At 42.2% G+C, this 18,146-nt stretch overlaps 6 protein-coding genes across 6 annotated transcripts; 3 read left to right on the top strand and 3 right to left on the bottom strand.

Moving 5' to 3' along the window:
- Nucleotides 1–293: 293 nt before the first annotated feature.
- Nucleotides 294–2,026, top strand: IL334_006379 (uncharacterized protein; the record flags this gene model as incomplete). Its single annotated transcript, XM_062938083.1, has 3 exons — nt 294–1,184; nt 1,327–1,455; nt 1,538–2,026. 3 exons carry the CDS (start codon nt 294–296, stop codon nt 2,024–2,026), a joined length of 1,509 nt encoding a protein of 502 aa, XP_062794134.1.
- A 594-nt stretch (nt 2,027–2,620) lies between these two features.
- Nucleotides 2,621–4,136, top strand: IL334_006378 (uncharacterized protein; the record flags this gene model as incomplete). The annotated part of the gene is made up of 4 exons (XM_062938082.1): nt 2,621–2,657; nt 2,785–2,897; nt 3,017–3,199; nt 3,309–4,136. The coding sequence occupies 4 exons, from the start codon at nt 2,621–2,623 to the stop codon at nt 4,134–4,136; spliced, it is 1,161 nt and encodes a 386-aa protein (XP_062794133.1).
- A 411-nt stretch (nt 4,137–4,547) lies between these two features.
- Nucleotides 4,548–7,611, bottom strand: IL334_006377 (uncharacterized protein; the record flags this gene model as incomplete). The annotated part of the gene is made up of 11 exons (XM_062938081.1): nt 4,548–4,950; nt 5,108–5,174; nt 5,250–5,269; nt 5,341–5,349; nt 5,412–5,440; nt 5,508–5,642; nt 5,764–5,885; nt 5,946–6,026; nt 6,098–6,618; nt 6,695–6,806; nt 6,936–7,611. The coding sequence occupies 11 exons, from the start codon at nt 7,609–7,611 to the stop codon at nt 4,548–4,550; spliced, it is 2,175 nt and encodes a 724-aa protein (XP_062794132.1).
- A 1,352-nt stretch (nt 7,612–8,963) lies between these two features.
- Nucleotides 8,964–13,137, top strand: IL334_006376 (uncharacterized protein; the record flags this gene model as incomplete). Its single annotated transcript, XM_062938080.1, has 10 exons — nt 8,964–9,127; nt 9,212–9,486; nt 9,549–9,642; nt 9,701–9,885; nt 9,960–10,849; nt 10,941–11,318; nt 11,385–11,498; nt 11,581–12,160; nt 12,240–12,998; nt 13,085–13,137. 10 exons carry the CDS (start codon nt 8,964–8,966, stop codon nt 13,135–13,137), a joined length of 3,492 nt encoding a protein of 1,163 aa, XP_062794131.1.
- Nucleotides 13,138–13,908: 771 nt separating this feature from the next.
- IL334_006375 (uncharacterized protein) lies at nt 13,909–15,911 on the bottom strand (the record flags this gene model as incomplete). Its single annotated transcript, XM_062938079.1, has 6 exons — nt 13,909–13,961; nt 14,273–14,456; nt 14,711–14,991; nt 15,079–15,466; nt 15,536–15,583; nt 15,678–15,911. The coding sequence occupies 6 exons, from the start codon at nt 15,909–15,911 to the stop codon at nt 13,909–13,911; spliced, it is 1,188 nt and encodes a 395-aa protein (XP_062794130.1).
- A 1,079-nt stretch (nt 15,912–16,990) lies between these two features.
- IL334_006374 (mitochondria fission 1 protein) lies at nt 16,991–18,090 on the bottom strand (the record flags this gene model as incomplete). The annotated part of the gene is made up of 6 exons (XM_062938078.1): nt 16,991–17,067; nt 17,199–17,288; nt 17,437–17,538; nt 17,631–17,693; nt 17,889–17,958; nt 18,028–18,090. The coding sequence occupies 6 exons, from the start codon at nt 18,088–18,090 to the stop codon at nt 16,991–16,993; spliced, it is 465 nt and encodes a 154-aa protein (XP_062794129.1).
- Between the last annotated feature and the right edge of the window lie 56 nt (nt 18,091–18,146).

Raw genomic sequence — 18,146 nt, 5'->3', positions numbered from 1 at the left:
TCACACCAGTGACCAATGTACTCTTGCTTCAGCTCCAAGGGGCCTTGACGCGAGTTCTCCAATCAGCATAGAATATCTCCCAAGTAACCGAAAAGGATTTATTGCTATCACGCGATAAGCTTGGTTTAAAAGGTCGAGGACTCTCTCTCCCTTACTGCTATTCTTGACTACCACCATCGCCATCGTTATCGTCTTCGACATCACTAATATTACCACCCTCGTGATCATTGATCATTAAGAACATCATTGCTGTCAATCCCAGTAACTCATCGCGATACATTGTGATAGATAAAATGTCTCAATCACTTCATTTACCATCACCTTCCAATCCAACATCACCTTTACCTAAACCACCTAGATTATTACCTCGATCACCTTCTGAGCCATTGGGTTTATCTGGCCATTCCAACCTTCACGCATCTGGTGGTGCCAGTGGTGCCGGTGGTAGAGGAGGGGGTAATGCCTCTAATCGTAATCAACCTATATACGTGTTGACTGCCGATGGATCAAGTTTATTCTTGTTAGATCCAAGTAAACCGAGAGGTGGTGAAGAACCTCCTCCATACGCTTCGTTCCCGATTTCGCCCAACGCAAACACGATCGCAAACGCCAATCCAAATATAGAAGATGTCACCACTCACTCAATCGCACATGGACATGAAAATGATAGGGGCAGAACGCAATCTCACCATGATAATACAAATAATAGTAATAATGAAAATGGTCATTCTCGGAATAGAGCAAGGACTCTTTCTGCTTTAAATACAAACACGAACACGAATACAAGTATAAATACAAATATTGATAATAGACCAAGATACTCTTCAAGTCAATCATATAACAATCATCATAATAACAGACGCACAAGATCAATTATATCGAATCGTACCACACCTGAATTCCACACAAACCATATGATGCCCGATGAGAATACACCGTTATTACCTACGATGTCACCTTCGTCGCTTATCATGGCATCCGGATCAGGAAATGCTGTGATGCAAGAGAAGAAAAGAGGTTTGTGGAGATCGGTTTGGTGTGGTGATCTAGATATTGAAGAGGAAGATCAGTATTATCCTGGAGGCGGAGGATGGAAAATAGGGTTTAAAAGGTTTTGGAGACCTTTACGTAGAAGTGTATATTGGAGATCTGTTTCTCATTTGATTTTTCTCAATTTCCCTTTTGTAAGTTTTGTCTCTTTCGTCCAGCGTCGAGATCACACAAACGTCTTGTATCCGTGAACAGTTCCACCCATGACAGGATCTGGACACTTTCGAGTGGTACTTCGCTTGTGCATACTGACATCTGCTTATATTATACGCATAGGCTCTCTTCGTCTGGCCGTTCTTGGTCGCTGGAACTTTGGCAGGAACAGCACTTCTCATCACTCTACCCCTAGGAGCTGCCGTTTGGTGGTTGACACTGTTCATCTCTCGTTCTGCTGCTAGGCTTGAAGTGGGTATTTCTCTTCTTATCGACGATATTTCTATCTACCATTATCGTCTCCCATCGCTGACCGTTGTGCTCAACTGAATAGAGTATCATGCAGCTATCTTATCATTCACCGTTAACACCCGCATCACCACCATCTTATCATCCGATATTTTATAGATTAGTACCACGTTCACCTCCTCCTTCACCATTATCTTCGCCGACATCCCCATGGCCCGAAACACCAGGGAACGAAACTCCTCCTCCTCCACATGATACAGCAGAGACCGAAACAGGAACAGACCCTGCAACTTTAGCTTTAGCTTCATCTGGGATATTAGGTCCATCAGGTGAAATCCTGATCTGGGAAAAAAGGTTTATGAAATGTTCTTATGCCATGTTTGGTGATCATTATTCTTATTCTGCTTTATCTTATTTCTTGTTAATAAAACCCATCATAACTCTTTTCTCAACTATTGTGATTATTGTCTTGTTGCCCATAGGTGTAGGAACGATCATTGGTCTACCTATTTATTTTAGGTTGATGAGGAGATGGGGTAAATGGCAAGCGGAAGTTGCTATTGAGAACCTGTAATGTGAAATGTTCGTGACGTTGTGAGATGTCAGATACGAAGCTTAAAACGTCAAGGACAAGGGAGCTCATATTAATATTGGAGGATGGAAGATGTGGGAATATAGATAAAAGTTGTACTCGTATATATCATAGTCGTATTTTTCTCACTTTTTGGGGTAATCTTTCATGATCTATTTAGTTCGTTAGTTTCTTCCAATTCGTTGTTTCATGTACGGCTTTAATCCTTCCCTCGTCGACTTCAGCATATCGCATCGTATGCTCGTGTTGTGCTCTATTCATTTCAGCCTATAATGATATTACACTTTATGTGTGTCGATGTCACATCGATTATCACTTCTGCCGTCGCCATTCCCTCTTCCCCCGCTTTTCGGTCTAATCCGAATGATCCTCGCTGCTCGCTGTTTTCCCTCTCGTTGCAATCAGGAATGGATAATGCGCACACTTGCATTCTTATTGATACAAAGCAAGAGAAGCGTGTAATACTCGATTCATTCGTGAGACCCAGTCATATAATCCATCAGTGGTTTGCAATAGATCGGTCGAGATTGAGACAGTCGAAACAGAGACAAAGACCCGACTTGGTATATCGTTGGAATGGTCAAATACGACGCTGTGATATTGGGTTGTGGAGGTGAGTATTCAACGTTTCCAACGTTTTCAACTTTCTCTCTCTTATGATAGATGGTTGGATATCGAAGTGAGATTCGTACCATTTCTCATACAGTCGCTGACGATGAACATCTCTTATTATTGAACAGTATTGGGACTTTCGATAGCTCATGAATTGACTAGGAAGGGATTAAAAGTAGCTGTTGTAGGTAAAGATTTGCCAGAGGATATACATTCTACTGGATTCGCCAGTCCTTGGGCCGTGAGTTTATAGAGTAGTCATCTCAGCCAATGATCTGATTCGAAATGATTTGAAAAGACCCAGGCTAAGGCTAAGGCTAAGGCTTCAAAAGCTGATTGACTCTCATCTGGTATTCGCAGGGCGCAAATTGGCATTCGTTCGCAACGAATGAATCTGAGCGTAGAAGAGACGAAAAGACATTTAAAGAATTCGCGAGGTTATCCAAAGAGATTCCTGAATTATGTGAAAGAAGACCTTATGTTTATTATTGGAGGAATAAAGGTGAATGGGAAGAACCATGGTATAAAGACTTGGTATTCGGTGTGAGTACAGTGGTATATTATTTTTGGTTTTTATTATGTTTTATATCGTTGGTCTTCTTAAACAGATTCACTGATACATATATATATATATATTCATATATTCATTTAGTATCGCCTGTTATCATCTTCTGAAATTCCATCTTCATCTCCGTTCAAATACGGAGTAACGTACGAAGCGTACACGTTGAATACACCATTATATCTCTCGCATCTAGCGACGACGCTACGTGAGAAGGGTGTACCGATAATGAGGAATCGGGTATCATCACTTGCAGAATTATATGATTTACCTGCAATTGGTAAAGTCGAACTAGTGATCAATGCCAGTGGATTAGGATCCCGATCGCTGATAGGTGTTTTGGATGAATTGGTTTATCCGGCAAAAGGACAAACTGTCTTGATCGAATCGAAAGACGTCAATGAATGCTATGGCGATATAAATCCCGTACAGAAATCTAGAGGTGAATCGACGTACATCATACCTAGACCAGGTGTCGACAATCATGTCATATTGGGTGGATGCTATTTGCCTAATGACTGGAGCACGAATGTGAATCCCCAATTGGCGGAAGATATCCTGAAAAGATGCTGGGAAATATGCCCCTTGTTAGACGATAAAAGAGGTACTGGCTCATGGGAAGATATCAAGATTATCTCACATAATATAGGTTTAAGACCTTGTAGAACGGGCGGACTCAGATGCGAATTAGAATATGTCGAAATCGGTAATATCAACAATAGGAAAAATAGTTTGATACCTTTTACCAAGACTAAAACTAAAAGTGATCACGATGATCAAAAGACAGTAGCAGTCATTCACGCATACGGTATTGGTCCAGCTGGATATCAGAGTAGTCTAGGTATATCAGAGGAAGTGGGTCGATTGGTAGATGATTGGTTATCCCATTCGAACAGGAAACAAAAGAGCAAATTATGAGGGAATTCTTCTTGTAGTAGACAAATGGCCTTTTGTGATTGGACATCATGGGAGAAACACGATGCGAGGAGGATGAGTTGTATATAGGATCGTAGTTGAAATTGATCATATGAAGTGGATTGTACATGTATAGAGATCAAACCAAAACATCCAATATCGAACTAAAGATTGATGGTGCCATCTGGAAATTTGACTAAATTAGATAATATAGCATCCCAAAATGCTGAGTGATTATTATGATAATTATAATAATATGTATTGTCCTACAACCTATATCTATTCGAACAAATACCCAAAACAAAACAACAGAGATCCCAAGAAGATCAAACATCTATTCGCTCTCTCTCGCGAGACAATATCATCGTCATCGCTCATCCGCTGACATCGCTCAGACTCTTCGCTACACATTCTTCACTTTTCCCCAATGACATCCCCTAAACCCAAATCCAAATCCAAATCAACCGACCTTTTCTCAGGAGAAGCGATAGTCTTCCCTCTTTCTCTAGATTTTCCATCTTCTGTCATTCGTTTCCCATCACCATCGAATCCCATTGAATCAGGAACATCACCGAAAGTGATTGTCGTCCTCCTTCCTCCAGCTGCTGTAGCTTGATTCTCATTTTGGGGGGATTCAGTTTGATTTGATGGTATGTCAGTTGCTGGAGCTTCATTCTTGATTGAATTCAAGACTGTTCCGTCTTTTGATCGAGGTATAGCTATTGCGACTGGAACATTCAAAGCATCTCGTAATTTTGCTGAAACACTGACTGATTTTTTGGTTCGAGCGGACCCTTGCCAGATCAATACCGCGGCGCTATGGGCACAAAATTCAGCTCTCGACATCATACCTCTCGATGATTATGATCGACTAGAGATGACCATTGACCGGGAAATCCACCATTGGAAATACAACGCGGATGGTTCTGTATACATTGATACGCTGGAAATTGTCCGAAGCAAGATTCACTCACCCTATACCGCAAAGGAATGAAAGAGGAATGAGAGAACCAGTCGTCCAAGCAGGTCGTTGGTGTCGATCTAAGATGAGCGCACCATGGAAATCAGCTGAGTTGGACATGACTATGTGCCAGGCAGCTGATGATGTTTACTTACTCAGTCCCCACATACAACCACTGTACATAAGCAACAACGTTAGCATGATATCGTGATGTGTATTCCACCGTGCATGGTATGAATGGCTTACCATAAGATACTGCAATTTCACAGGATCAGCTACTATCCTCGTTGATGTTGAAGCCAAGTCAATCAACTCACCACTGAAAGAACGAATTCCCGTCCATCAACTATCCGATCCAGCATTTCTCATTCTTAGCGTCCGGCTCAACAAAGGCCAGATTCTGATAAACTTACGATTGTATTCCATAAAGCCCACTTGATAGGGAAAGCCTTATGCGTAGCCGTGGCATGAGCTCTATACCAAGTTTGTGAGATTGCGAATTTTTCTTGTTGATACCGTAGATTTTTCTGATCTTTCTCGGATAACACCTAAATGGGAATGAAATTATTCATATTAGCTTTGCTATCAATTTTGCAACGAACAAACGGAAAGAGGGAAGGGACTTCTTCCCGATCCCGGACATTTTAGTAGGTATGGTAGTACACTCACAAAAACATAATCTTTGATCAATTCTGGATCAGGTAAATCATTGCTATCTTCAATAGGTGGTAAACCTTGTTTCTTTCTCAGATTCTTATCTCGGATTTTCAATGTCCAAATGACAGACATCCCTGTGACGATCATCAGCCTGACTATACAACATTATGATGGATAATTCAAAAAAAACATACGATATGTATCCATTGCTCTCCATGGAATCAGACCGACACCCGTCACTGTGAATAAACCATTAACGACCTGAGAGCTTATTTCTGCATTTACAATACATAACAATTCAAATCAGCACAATAGCATCTCAGTACCCGAAGAAGTCAACACTTACCAATCCAAATATCTTGAGTATTTTTACTATTCGTTGGAATCCAGTTTAACAAGAAAAGAACGATTGCTGCACCCCAAAAGACGACCAAGAAACCATATATCGCAGTAATAAAACCCATTGGAGTCTTAACGAATACCCATAAACCTTTTAACCCTTCTTTGATTTTCGCTTTTTGTGAAGCGTTTAATATTTTCTTGACATGTTTATCTAATTCATGATCTTGTTTTAATTCATCTATATCTTCTGACATTTCTTGTCTCATCACTTGTTTTGATGTTCCCGTTCCCGTTCCCGTTCCCGATCCATGATTTAAGACTTCATTTTCGGGTATGGGGATGGGTGCTGTACGTCCCCATGAATTAGCCTCAGATTGTTCTACTGTCCCAGGAGTGCTGCTACCTGGTTCAGAAGATCTGCCAGGTAAGAACCTTGATATGGACGTTGTCCTTGATCGATTCGTGGATGATCTCTGGCGGTTCGAAGTCGAAGCTGTCGTAGAGGAATCGTTGGGTCGTAATGGTCTATCATTAGGACATGTTGGGACGTATTAATAACCATCATGACTAGGTTGAATTCTTCCCTTTAACCATCACTCACGCTAACGATTCATCACTTGATGTCTGTGGTAATTGAACTTCAGGTCTTCTACTCCACAAAGCAGGTAAATGAGGAATTAGAACCGAGTTGGTCATGTTCTGAAGGTGATTCACTATAAAGGGCATATTGTTTTAGTTCGATTCTAGCTTCCTCTGTGTCGGAACAAGAAGCAAAATGTTGTAACCGAAGTTTCCCCTTCTTTATTGATACCACAGCGAACGTCAGAAGAAGTGAAACTCACCAGTGGCAACCTGGGGATCGATGACATCTAATAGACCAATCATTTCATCATCTAATTGACCATGATCTTGACCCAGCTCAAATTCTACTGGAGTAGATGATCTTCTACCATTGGAGTTTGCACCTGTACTTCTCCTACTTGCATTTGAACTTGATCTTTCTCTTCCCATTCTCATTCCCATACCAGATTCCAAATCGTTTTTATTCCTCATAGTATTATTTAATGGGGTCAATGTATCAGACCCCTCATCATCTGTGAAATTCTTCATCTGAGATGGTTGTCTTTTTGTGTTAGGACGTAATGATACACCTATGGTATGAGCTCTCCTCCTTCCTACTGTTTGTGAGTTTGAAGGATGATTGATACTTAAATCTCCTAATGCTGTTGTGGTTAATGGTGATGATGAGATAGTTGCCTGTCTCTTTCTTCCCCCTCTTGTCCTTGTTTCTTGGATCGCATCATTGTAACGAGTCTGACTATCCGATTCTGATTTAGGTGGGTACGATGATTCAGTGGTATTGGGATGATTCAAAGGATGGATGGTTGAGCCAGAACCTGAGTCAAGTGCTTGCCCGTGCTCAAACTCGGATGGAATGTTCACCCTTTGCGAATCTTGTTGATCAGATGAATGTATCGGTAGGACTGGAGGATTGTCCGAGGAATCGGAAGATGGCATATTGGTGAATCCTTATCTATTGTTGAGATCATGAGCTGTCCTGACAGAGTATTGTGTTGTAACGAGATGCGGTTTCGTTCAGTCGTTTCACTCTTGCATACAAGATGAAGACGGTTGGGGATCTTGGATATCTTAGTGTATGATGGTATGTACAAGTGATGATAGTCCTACTGAGATGAGAAGAATGTTTTGAGCAACAAAATCATTCATGTTATCTGTACGAGTAATGATATGAATTGTTTTGTTTTTACACCTCGGTTATCCCGGCATGAGGACCGCGGGGGGCCGGTAATTCAGTTCGGGGGAGACGAGATTGTAATGAGGTTGTGATTAGAATTGTAATTAGAATCAGAATTGTAATTAGAATGATAATGGGGAGGTGTGTGGTCAGTTGTAATGCATCCCATTCGTAATCATATCTTAATTACCAAACTTACATACTCATGAAACGATCCCAAACTCCCCCTTACTCCCCTCCCCCCCTTATTGTATCAATCCCCTTTCTATCTCCAGATTCGCGGGTTGCACATCTCTTCTCCCAGACAAACAAGCTCACAAGCGATCGTGATACCATGACAACGATGAAACAGGTTCCAAACAAGGTTATCGAGGAACAATAAAGGTACCAGGAATACCGTACTTTAAACATGAAAAAATGAAACGATAGGTCACTCGTGCGGATGATATTATTGTCATTTCTTCTCGTCGCGGTTACTGTACTGAACTGGTTGCTATCTGAGTATAGCATTGATGAGCCATTGAGGTGATGATGATGGTTGATATGATATCCTTTCACTTTCACTCTATCACTTTTGAATTCTGCCCAGTTACTTACCTTTAATCTTCACAAGGTGGACTGATCCATTGATCGATCTGAGCAACATACTCCCCCTTTATACGCACTGACCCACATCCAATCAAAACACATAGAACCGCTTGGACCACCCTCTCATCCTCACTTTCTATCGTCTGCTATCACCATCATCATCATTCACTTCATCCACAACAACATATACAACAATCGCAAACAGATAAAACAGTCATCATCATCACTAACCACCAGAACAAGAGGACACCGACCTGGTCATGATAGATCACTCGTTTGCCACCTAAAGACCAACGTCAACATCAGCCGGCACGAACTCACTCCTTTACTTTTCATTTCCTCTGCAATTCAGCGACACCGCCCACGATCGATATCGCCTTCAGTTTGGATAGTAACGTTTAAACAACTTGGCGAATTCGTTTCGAACAGGCTCTCCAACAACAACCTGCCCTTCCAGCGGATCCCACAATCACCTGAAAGTCATCCAAGTCTGTCCTCCGTCAAGTCTTCCTTTGCGAGAGACATCATGCCATCCATCTTTTCGCGATCAGCTTCAACTCCCAAGAAAAGTAAACTTCCACCTACTCCTCCAATCTCATCACCCGAACGAAGAGGTGCTACGTCAAACAGCAAGGCAGGTCAACCTTTCATCGTAGGGGAATTCGGTACTATACCCAACGGAGGATCAAAGTGAGTCAAAACACGATATATCATCCATTACTCCAATTCTAGACTGATTTCACTACATCTGATATATCGTTCAAAAATCAATAGGACACTCCCTAATAGACCAAGTCAACCTCTCACTCCACCCGAATCACCAGACAATTCTCCACCTCTTCTTCCAGCAAAATTCACATTCCTACCTACTCATATACCACCCCATACCACCTCTAGTAACTCGGTAGACTCATTCTCGTATACTTCTGACGATGTAACGGGTATGCGACAATATGGATTTCTTGGCGGAATAGGACCGAAAGTCGTTCTTGGATTGAAGGAAGTTGGATATATATTGGATGTGCTCTGTCAAGAGTTGAACCGGCGAGGCAAGTCATTTCAATTCTGCGTGCCAGTGTCAAGCAGACTTACCTGATGACGATAATCTTAGGCTTGATAACGCCTTTGTTATTCTCTAATCAAGCTTTAGAATTGAGCCAAACTAGCACGAAAATGCTCATTCAAGCATACTTGGATACTTTAACGTGGGTAAAGCTGTGCCTCGTATCTGGCTTATCACTTACCGGTCATGGTGATCTACAGGTCAAACTCTCGCTCAAAACAACAAGCATTTTTACAAGATGTGAAATTCGCGAAAGAGCACGAACTTGCTTGGTTACTCCGTTGGACATTAAGTAGGATCACTCGTATGAAAGAAGGCATCAAAGAGATCTGTCATGGTGTAATGGAATGGGAAGCTTATGAAGAGTGGAGAGGGAGAGAAAGAGGTACGTGTTAGCTCAGCGTTGTAATGCATTAAAGCATCAAGCTGATACTCATCCACAATGACACTGTACTGTAGCTGCCAGCTATCCGACTGATGCGTTCCCTTTTCTCGCACTCATCTTACCGAATGAGGTATATAACCTGATTTTGACACCTCTTTTTCACCTCTTGTCACGTTTCGCAGCTCATTCCCACTTATCCGGCTTGACACCTCATGCCTTATCATCACTTTTCGCTCCATTGCTATTCGATGTACCAACTTCTTCCACGGCGATGTATTCCCACGCTATATTCGTCCGAGCAGCCTCTGCAACTGAACACCTGCTTTTAGCGCATATTCGATCAACCAGTATGAAAGGGTCATTAGGTTTGGCGGACCTACCGTCCCGGCTGAAAGAATGGGTAAACGGATATCCAGCCATGGTAGCCTCTGATTCAGCTTTGGCTCGTGGCGGACCGAGAAAGGGCGCTAGAGTCGTTAGATGTGAGAGAGCAACTAGGACAGTTAGAGCTTATTCGAAAGATTTGGTTTCTCAAGCGGAATCATGGGTAAATGATTTGCCTATAGGAGAACAATGGGATGCATGGGAAAGAGTTACTTGGAAATTTAGGAGAGGAGAATTAAATCGACCTAAATTCACACCGTCATACAGAAGGAGAATGATGGTCAAAGAACATCTACCATTACCTACTTCTTCAACAAGTGATAGACCGATATCGTATGGCAGTGCCACTAAGCCAAATACAGGTATAGGACTGGAAAGTAGAGGAACTGAAAGAGAGAAAAGAGGTAGATTGACAGAAGATGATAATGAAGAAGGAAGATGGTCGAGCTTAGCAGGAAAAGAATGGAGTATGTTTGAAGAAGGTGGATTTGATGCTCCTTCAGTATCAGCAACGGACAAGAAAGGTAAAGGGGATATGAAGGAAAGACTGCAATTCGATCTGACTGAAAGTGCCAAAATGGTAAGTCGTCCTATACGTCCTCGCTTGCAGATTATGGGGGAAACAGCAAGCAAGGATGAGTTTTTGCTGATTACACTTTAAACCCTCTTAGGGTGTTGCTGAAAGACGTCGTACAATGGATTGGTCTGAATTCGCATCACCTTCGGGAGGATTTAATCGTACTGATCCACATCTTAATGCGTCTCTTACATTCGCATCGCCTATCGAGAAGGAAATAACCGATTGGCCCAAAGAAAGAGATGAATTGAGGAAAAGATTACACAAATCACAGAAGGAGTCTATACCGTTCAATTACGATACCACGCCTCAGTTCGGATGTAACGCGTTCACGAACACGATCAACAAGGCCGATGATAAAGGAAGAGTCTACATCGAGGAAGCTTTCGTTGACTGTTGGAGTGACTTGATGTTGGGCTCGAGCTGGCTGGATCGGGATGAGTTGACCTTCCGAGAAGCAAATTGGGCTCTGGTAAGCTACCTGACCGATATATTCGAAGAACATTGACTCAAACGTTAGCTGATTCCCTTGGGATAGATCGAATACAAAGCGCAACCTTCAAAAGTGGATTTGAAAATGCAGGATTCAGATCCACTGGGGGATCCCAGGAGAACAGAACTTTATTTCTTATTTGAAGAATCAATCCCACCGGTACGTGTAGCTCGAATTGCGCACGTTGTAACGATATGATCAATGACGATTTATGCTCATCAAATTGACTCCCCTCACTCAGGACTACCAACAAGCTTTATCAACTCCCGCTCAAAAGAAATCAGCTTTCACGTTATTTTCGCCCAAAAACAAGAAACGTAACCAGTTACCAGTATCATCTGAAAATCCTAGATCACGATTGGCCAATAATGGATGGCAAGATGAAGATTTTGATAGAATGTTGTTACATCTTAGTCAAACCAAGAAAGTCAGTTTGACTAAAAGTGGAACCGACCAACCTAACACAAGTATCTGGCATATGACGTCTGACCTTGTAACGCCTGTATCCCCAACTAAGCCGAGGTCTCGTCAAAGAACGAGATCAGGGAATGAGCGAAGAATGACAGAAAATGAACGTGATCCGAGAATAGGTGAAACGAAAAGAATATTATTTGGAAGTACCTCCAAAAAAGATATAGACAGTGAAAAGGAAAAGGAGATTGAACAGTTCAGTAGAAAAGAGAAGAGATCGCAGAAAGAACAGAATATAGAATATGAATTACACTCTGCTAGTGGGATAAGTAGCTCAGAGCCAAGTCCTAAAGATGGAGAGAAACCTAGGTCTGAACACAAAAATGATCACGATCAGGAAAAATGGATGGGTCAGTAGATGAAATACCACCGATCTAGAATCAAATTTGATATTTGAAGATTTGCTGACTGATATATTGATCGATATAGATATTCTTGTTGCGAATGGAGCCAAAAAGATGACAAGGCAAGATGCCTTACCAGCACTGCCCTCAAAAACAAGTCACTTGGCAAGAGTAGGTGTGGGATACCCGATGTCGCCACATCCTCAACCAATCTCAGGTCAACCACCTTCTGCACCACTTCAGCAGATCTCCCCCGACGAATTGACCACTCCAAGAGGATCAGGCAATGGAGCAGGACCAGAAAGACAGAGGTCGGTAAGGAGAAAAGCACTTCCGTCAGACGATGAGAATGATCATGAACAGAGTTTGGAACCTGTTTCTCCTACATCGGATGAATTTCCTCATACAGATGATACCCGCAATCATCATTCAAGTGGTATGTCAAGCGGGATAAGCGAAGGTGATCTCAAGATATTATCACCTATTCCAACTAGGCGTAACAGGGATACCAAAGATACCATTTATGGGATCGTTGATCATTACAGGATAGCATCAGAAACCGATCCAGAATCAGAGCTGTTCTCGGAGGAAGAAGGAAATTCGCCTACTGGATATCAAGATTATTTCAATTCAGACCATCATAGTCAACGTTATATTCCGGGACAAGGTGAACGGAGAAGACCCAGTGTCGAGTCAGATCGAAATTCATCTTTAGAAAGATTCGATGATGTGGAAGAAGATGAAGGAGGACCGGTGCCATCTGATAAAGGACTGATATTCGATTTAACACCTGGGAGAGAACCTAGTCCGTTTAGGTATAGACATGGTGAACCCTTACAATTTGGTGAGTGAACTAATTTCTCAAATGGATGCGGCATTGGTCAAGCAAGGTGTCAGTGTACTGACGTTCAGATTTTGTTATGAGTGTAGTTGGAGAAGAACCTGAAGAGGAAGATGATTATAATCATTTACGTGCTGGTTGAAATCATGACATCGGGCACGGAAGGAGATAAGAGTACAGTTTGTCGGCTGTTCGAATTGGTGTGTTGGGACGAGTCAAGAAGGAGTTGCGTCGTTCATACTAGTTTTCCTCCGTAGTCAGTAGAGATGAGAACACATGTACAGTAGATGTCTAAACCAAAGTTAGTATGACCACGAGATATATCCCGTATTTAGATTATACCTTGGTATCAACATGTCCCTCGTTTGCTTGAATAGACCAAAATCGTCGATGTATATACGATTATACTATTTGAATTAGGTGCTGTCACATTCATTCATTCATACATCATCTTGCTGAGACTGCAACGGACGAAATCTCACAAGTCGCAATCGTCATTCACAAGTGTAGTGATTTTCTCAATCGTTCTTCTTGTAATCGATCAGGTTGCAGTCCGGTCAAGTAAGTTGTATCAACAGTTCGATAGCTCTCTTATATCTCGACTTATGATCACGATGCATCGCAGCAGGAATTATACTGACCATTCCAATTCCCCTTATCCGACCAGTTCATTCTTTTTAATGATCAAAAAATAAAATCAAAAAATCTCTATCTCATTGACACATTGACCTCGATACTCAATTGCGTTTCATACATTTTCTCTTTTCTATGCATTTAGACCATTTGATATATTTGATATATGAAGGAACTTTCTGTTTACAATATATATATATATATATATTCATTAAATATTGAAGAGGACGAATGAAATGCTGATTTGAGATTTGAACATGATTTCTTTTCTTTTCTTTTCTTAAGCCATTTGACCTGTTTCGGGGAATTGTCCATTTTGCCTTATGAGTACTTCTACAAAAGCGAATTTGTAACAAAAAACAAAGGAATCAGCAAATGGTGTTCAGGTCCAGAAATCTCTCGATCTCGAAGTGTGAAGTGTGTCTTTCCTTCTCGCTCACACCGGGATTCGCTCTCCTCCTTTAGTCAAGTATCAAGTCTACCACGCAACCAGTGGTACCTCTGATAACCTCTCGATTTTTCATCTCATCTCCTCTCTTTCCCTTCAGACCCCTTTTCACCATTCCAACGTTCACTCCTCCCATCCAACAAATCAAATTACATCGGATCCTTCAGAAAACCCCCAAAAAAACCAAGCCACTCACTGAAGAACTCATAACTCATCCAACTGATAGCTGTACTAGGAGCGACAGTCAACACTCTGGGTAACATTCCTCTTCTTAATCCTCTCAATCCATCTCTATCTCGTATAATCCGCAGTGCTTCTCCCATTGATCGGGCTGCTCTTATACGAGGATCGGAATTTGATCCTCTAGTTTGGAGGAGGGTCTATGGGAGGTAATCGAGCGTTTAGCGAGATTTCTTTGATGGACCACCCTGTGAACCTTCCTTAACCCTCTGACCCCGTGACGAGCGGTTAGTACTCCCGTGAGATTATGCTTCACCGCGCCGTGCTGATGCGCGATTACTCGGAATTCCTGCTTCATGAGGGTCCCAGCTGTAATCCTATGATATCTCGGGTTCTCTTCTATCTTTTCCTTCTCGTATAATGAACAAAAGCGAAATTCCATTCAAACACTCACCTTGGCAACATCCAATGGGGTGGTCACGGCCGCAGCCAATCCACCCGCAATTCCACCAGCCGTACAATGAGTTATGGGACTATAACTCCCATCTGGATTTAGAAGAGTCTTCAAACTTTCGTACGCGGAAAATTGAACGGCGGTAAAAGGTACACTCATCGTCAGAGTGGTAGGATATGAAACGTAGAAAGCAGCTAATCCTTCTCTCGCGTAGACCGTTTTCGCACAGGATATTACGGTTCGATGAGGCGAGTTCCTTATTTGCATTCTTTGCTTAATCACTATGGGGGCGGCCGTAAAATACATCAGCACAAACCTCGCACATACATAGTATACTCTGTACACCAAAAAGAATAATGGATACTCACCGTCAAAAGGATTCATTAAGGCATCACTTGATATCGTTGCTGCTGCACCAGCTAAAGCGGTTCCAGCTACACCTGACCATCCTTCACCCCTACCACCACTTATCTCCCTCACGAATTCGTACATTCCAAAATGAGCTGCATGGGCTGGACCAGCACCTAATATTACTGAAGCTACACCTCTCCAGAGTGAACGTAAACCTTCTGTTGTTGATATTGACCTGACGTGTTGCATGATTGTATTTAATTGTGGTGGAGATGGTCTTACTCCCCCTGCTCCTGCTCCTGCTCCCGCTGTTGCCGTTGTTGCTGCTGTTGCTGCGGATGATGAGGTAGATGCGCCAAGTGGTGATAGTATTGGATTTAATGCTGGAAGTACTTGCATACGAGTCTTTCAGAAAACAACCAATCAGCATCAGCCAATTTCAACAAAATGAAAATACAAGATATCATTACTCACTTTGATGGAATCAACAGGGAATATAGCAGCATGTTCAGAGATACCGGCCTATACACAATCACACGATTATCATCAGCTTGAATTTCCTGCTGCACTCCTTCCGACAGATTTGAAAATAAAGAATTAAATCAAATCCACATACCATAGCTCCAGCAGCCATGTTGACTGCCCAACCACTTCCTACTGGTAAACTCTCGTAATCATGATCTTCTTCTTCTTCCAGAGCTATCGATGATTCTCCTGCAGGTTGGATTGGCGGGACACTCATGTTTCCATTTCCGGTTCCGGTTCCGTTCGCAGTTAGATGTGCAGAATGGGGATGTACGTGGAAATGAGTTCCAGAACCAGAAGAAGAAGAGGAGGATGAGGATGACATGACAAAAAGTGGTTGTGTGAAATGGAAAGGTTGGATGGGATTTGGCGATCTCTAGAGGATCCAATATCTTCGATCTGATGAGACTTGATGTAAATTGAGATTAGGCTGAAATTTTCCGTATGTTGGAAAACCCCCTTAGTGGTATTGCTATTGCTCCTTGTGTCCCACAGTATGATTCGCCTGAGAAGCTATGGATTGTGAATCAGGATCAGCGACTAGATTCAGCCATGTGAAGTTGTATGCAGTATTCCATCGAGAATGAGGGAAACTTTTTCCTTCAATTCTTTATACACCCCCCATGCGCAAGAGCCCGTTTGATATTTAGTTTTTTCCCTTGCCTTGAATTTTCTTTCAACGTCATCCTCTCGTGTCATCGACTCCGTCTGATCCACGCGTATGCTTCGCGAAGCCTGACAACACATCTCTCCTCGAGGGCGCATCTTGGCCCATCGCCGAGATAAGATCGTTTTTGATGTTCGGTACGTAAAAGAAAAGACTCACATCACCTTTTTGGAAGTACAGCCGATCCTTCAGATCGTATTTGTTGCACAATCGAGGATCGACAGTCGACGCCTATGTACGTGTATACCTATGATTATGTTGGTATATGCACTTTATTTCGCTGGAATGGATGATCGATTTATTCCAATGAAACGAAATCGTCGATATCTGATATTTTTTCGGCTTGCGGTGGGTGTGTGTCCATATCAGATTTCATAGGAGATGTTCGGCCGGTCACTTTATTTTAATTTCATTTTTCCACTCTTTTTTTGACGCTGGTTGCGCATGAAGCATGAATATTATTCATTAGATCAACTTCAAGTGGCGCTCAACTTTGTCATACACCGGAAATGGTATGGCTATGTCCTCATGCTTCTCACCATCACCGCTTAGACAACTCAGATCCCAGAGGACGAGCTTGCATATAGGTAGACCAATAGTGATACTATGTACATATATGTATGGCAAAAACTCTACTTGTCATATCAATCAGAATATACTTTCGACATGATTTCATCTCCGGATTACCGCAGCCGCGTTTGTTTTTGGTATATAAGATCAGAGCGACACACTTGCAATTACCTTCTCGAACGTTTGACAAGTCCAGCAACTATCAATCCCGTCACTGCTGCTGCACCAGCTATGAGACCCATACCTATACAAAGCAAATACGTATGGTTGTCAGCTCAAGTGCTATAAAAGCGATGATGGGAGAAGTTTCGGCTATCTCGCAAGGAAGAATAGCCGCCGGTAAGAGAGAATGGAGGAAAGAGCATTGAGTCTCACCTATATAACCATCTCTTTGAACAGCTTGATCAATCAGTGTGCGCAGAGATTGAGCTTGCATGTTCTCTGGTTCGACAGAGAGGAGCAGATCTACGTGAGGATATGAGGTGTCAGTTCAAAGCAGTTACTGATGGACCGTAAGACAGGTATTTTGACAAAAGAAGAAATAACGAATTCAAGGGATAGGACTGGCTGAAAAACAATTGATATCATCGCAAAGGTGAAATGAAGAACTGACCATTGAATTTCTTAGCATACGCGTAATTCTTCAGCTTGTAATACCCAACAGCGATGTAGTAGGTACATTCCCTCCGGTGTGCAGGGGAGGCGGAATATATCTCTAAAAGTGAGAAAGACTAGTCAATACTCATGTTGTTTCATGCGAGAGAATAAGAGGTAGTGAAGGTGAACATCCAGTAAAAACCAACTCACCTTGTAGTAGCTTTACACCTTCTGTTTGAAGTTCCGCAGTAGATGATTTGACTAATCCCCAACCTGCACCATGAAGAAGTCAGCAAGAATTCTCGTAACTCGTAACTCCACAAGCTACTGCATAATTCTTGCTTATGAGGTATAGAGGTATAAACCTCGCCCTGCTTCAAGTCCACTTGATGCTGTCTCTCCCGGAATGGAAGAATTTCTCCTTATCCAAACTCGATCATCTCTCAATTGAATACAAGTAAAACTCACCATAATTAAATTTACTTTGAGTGGTGACATGTCCTTGTTCGATTTCCTTATAATACTGCGTCCGCAAGACCTATAGATTCCATTGACGGCTATCAGCTTGAGTGTTTCGAGATTAGCGACCAGTGAGAAGCTGACTCACTTGAAGCTCCTCATATCCAAGGGAAGATTCAGCTTCCGCTGCGTAAGGTAATTCAGTAGGCATAATGGTGTTGGAATGGGGGTCGCAAGGCTTGCTCTTGGGGCGAGTCGTGGTGATCA

This window comes from Kwoniella shivajii, chromosome 9 (assembly GCF_035658355.1).
Source record: "Kwoniella shivajii chromosome 9, complete sequence".
NCBI classification, from domain to species: domain Eukaryota; kingdom Fungi; phylum Basidiomycota; class Tremellomycetes; order Tremellales; family Cryptococcaceae; genus Kwoniella; species Kwoniella shivajii.
This window is presented reverse-complemented; position numbering and strand designations above follow the sequence as displayed.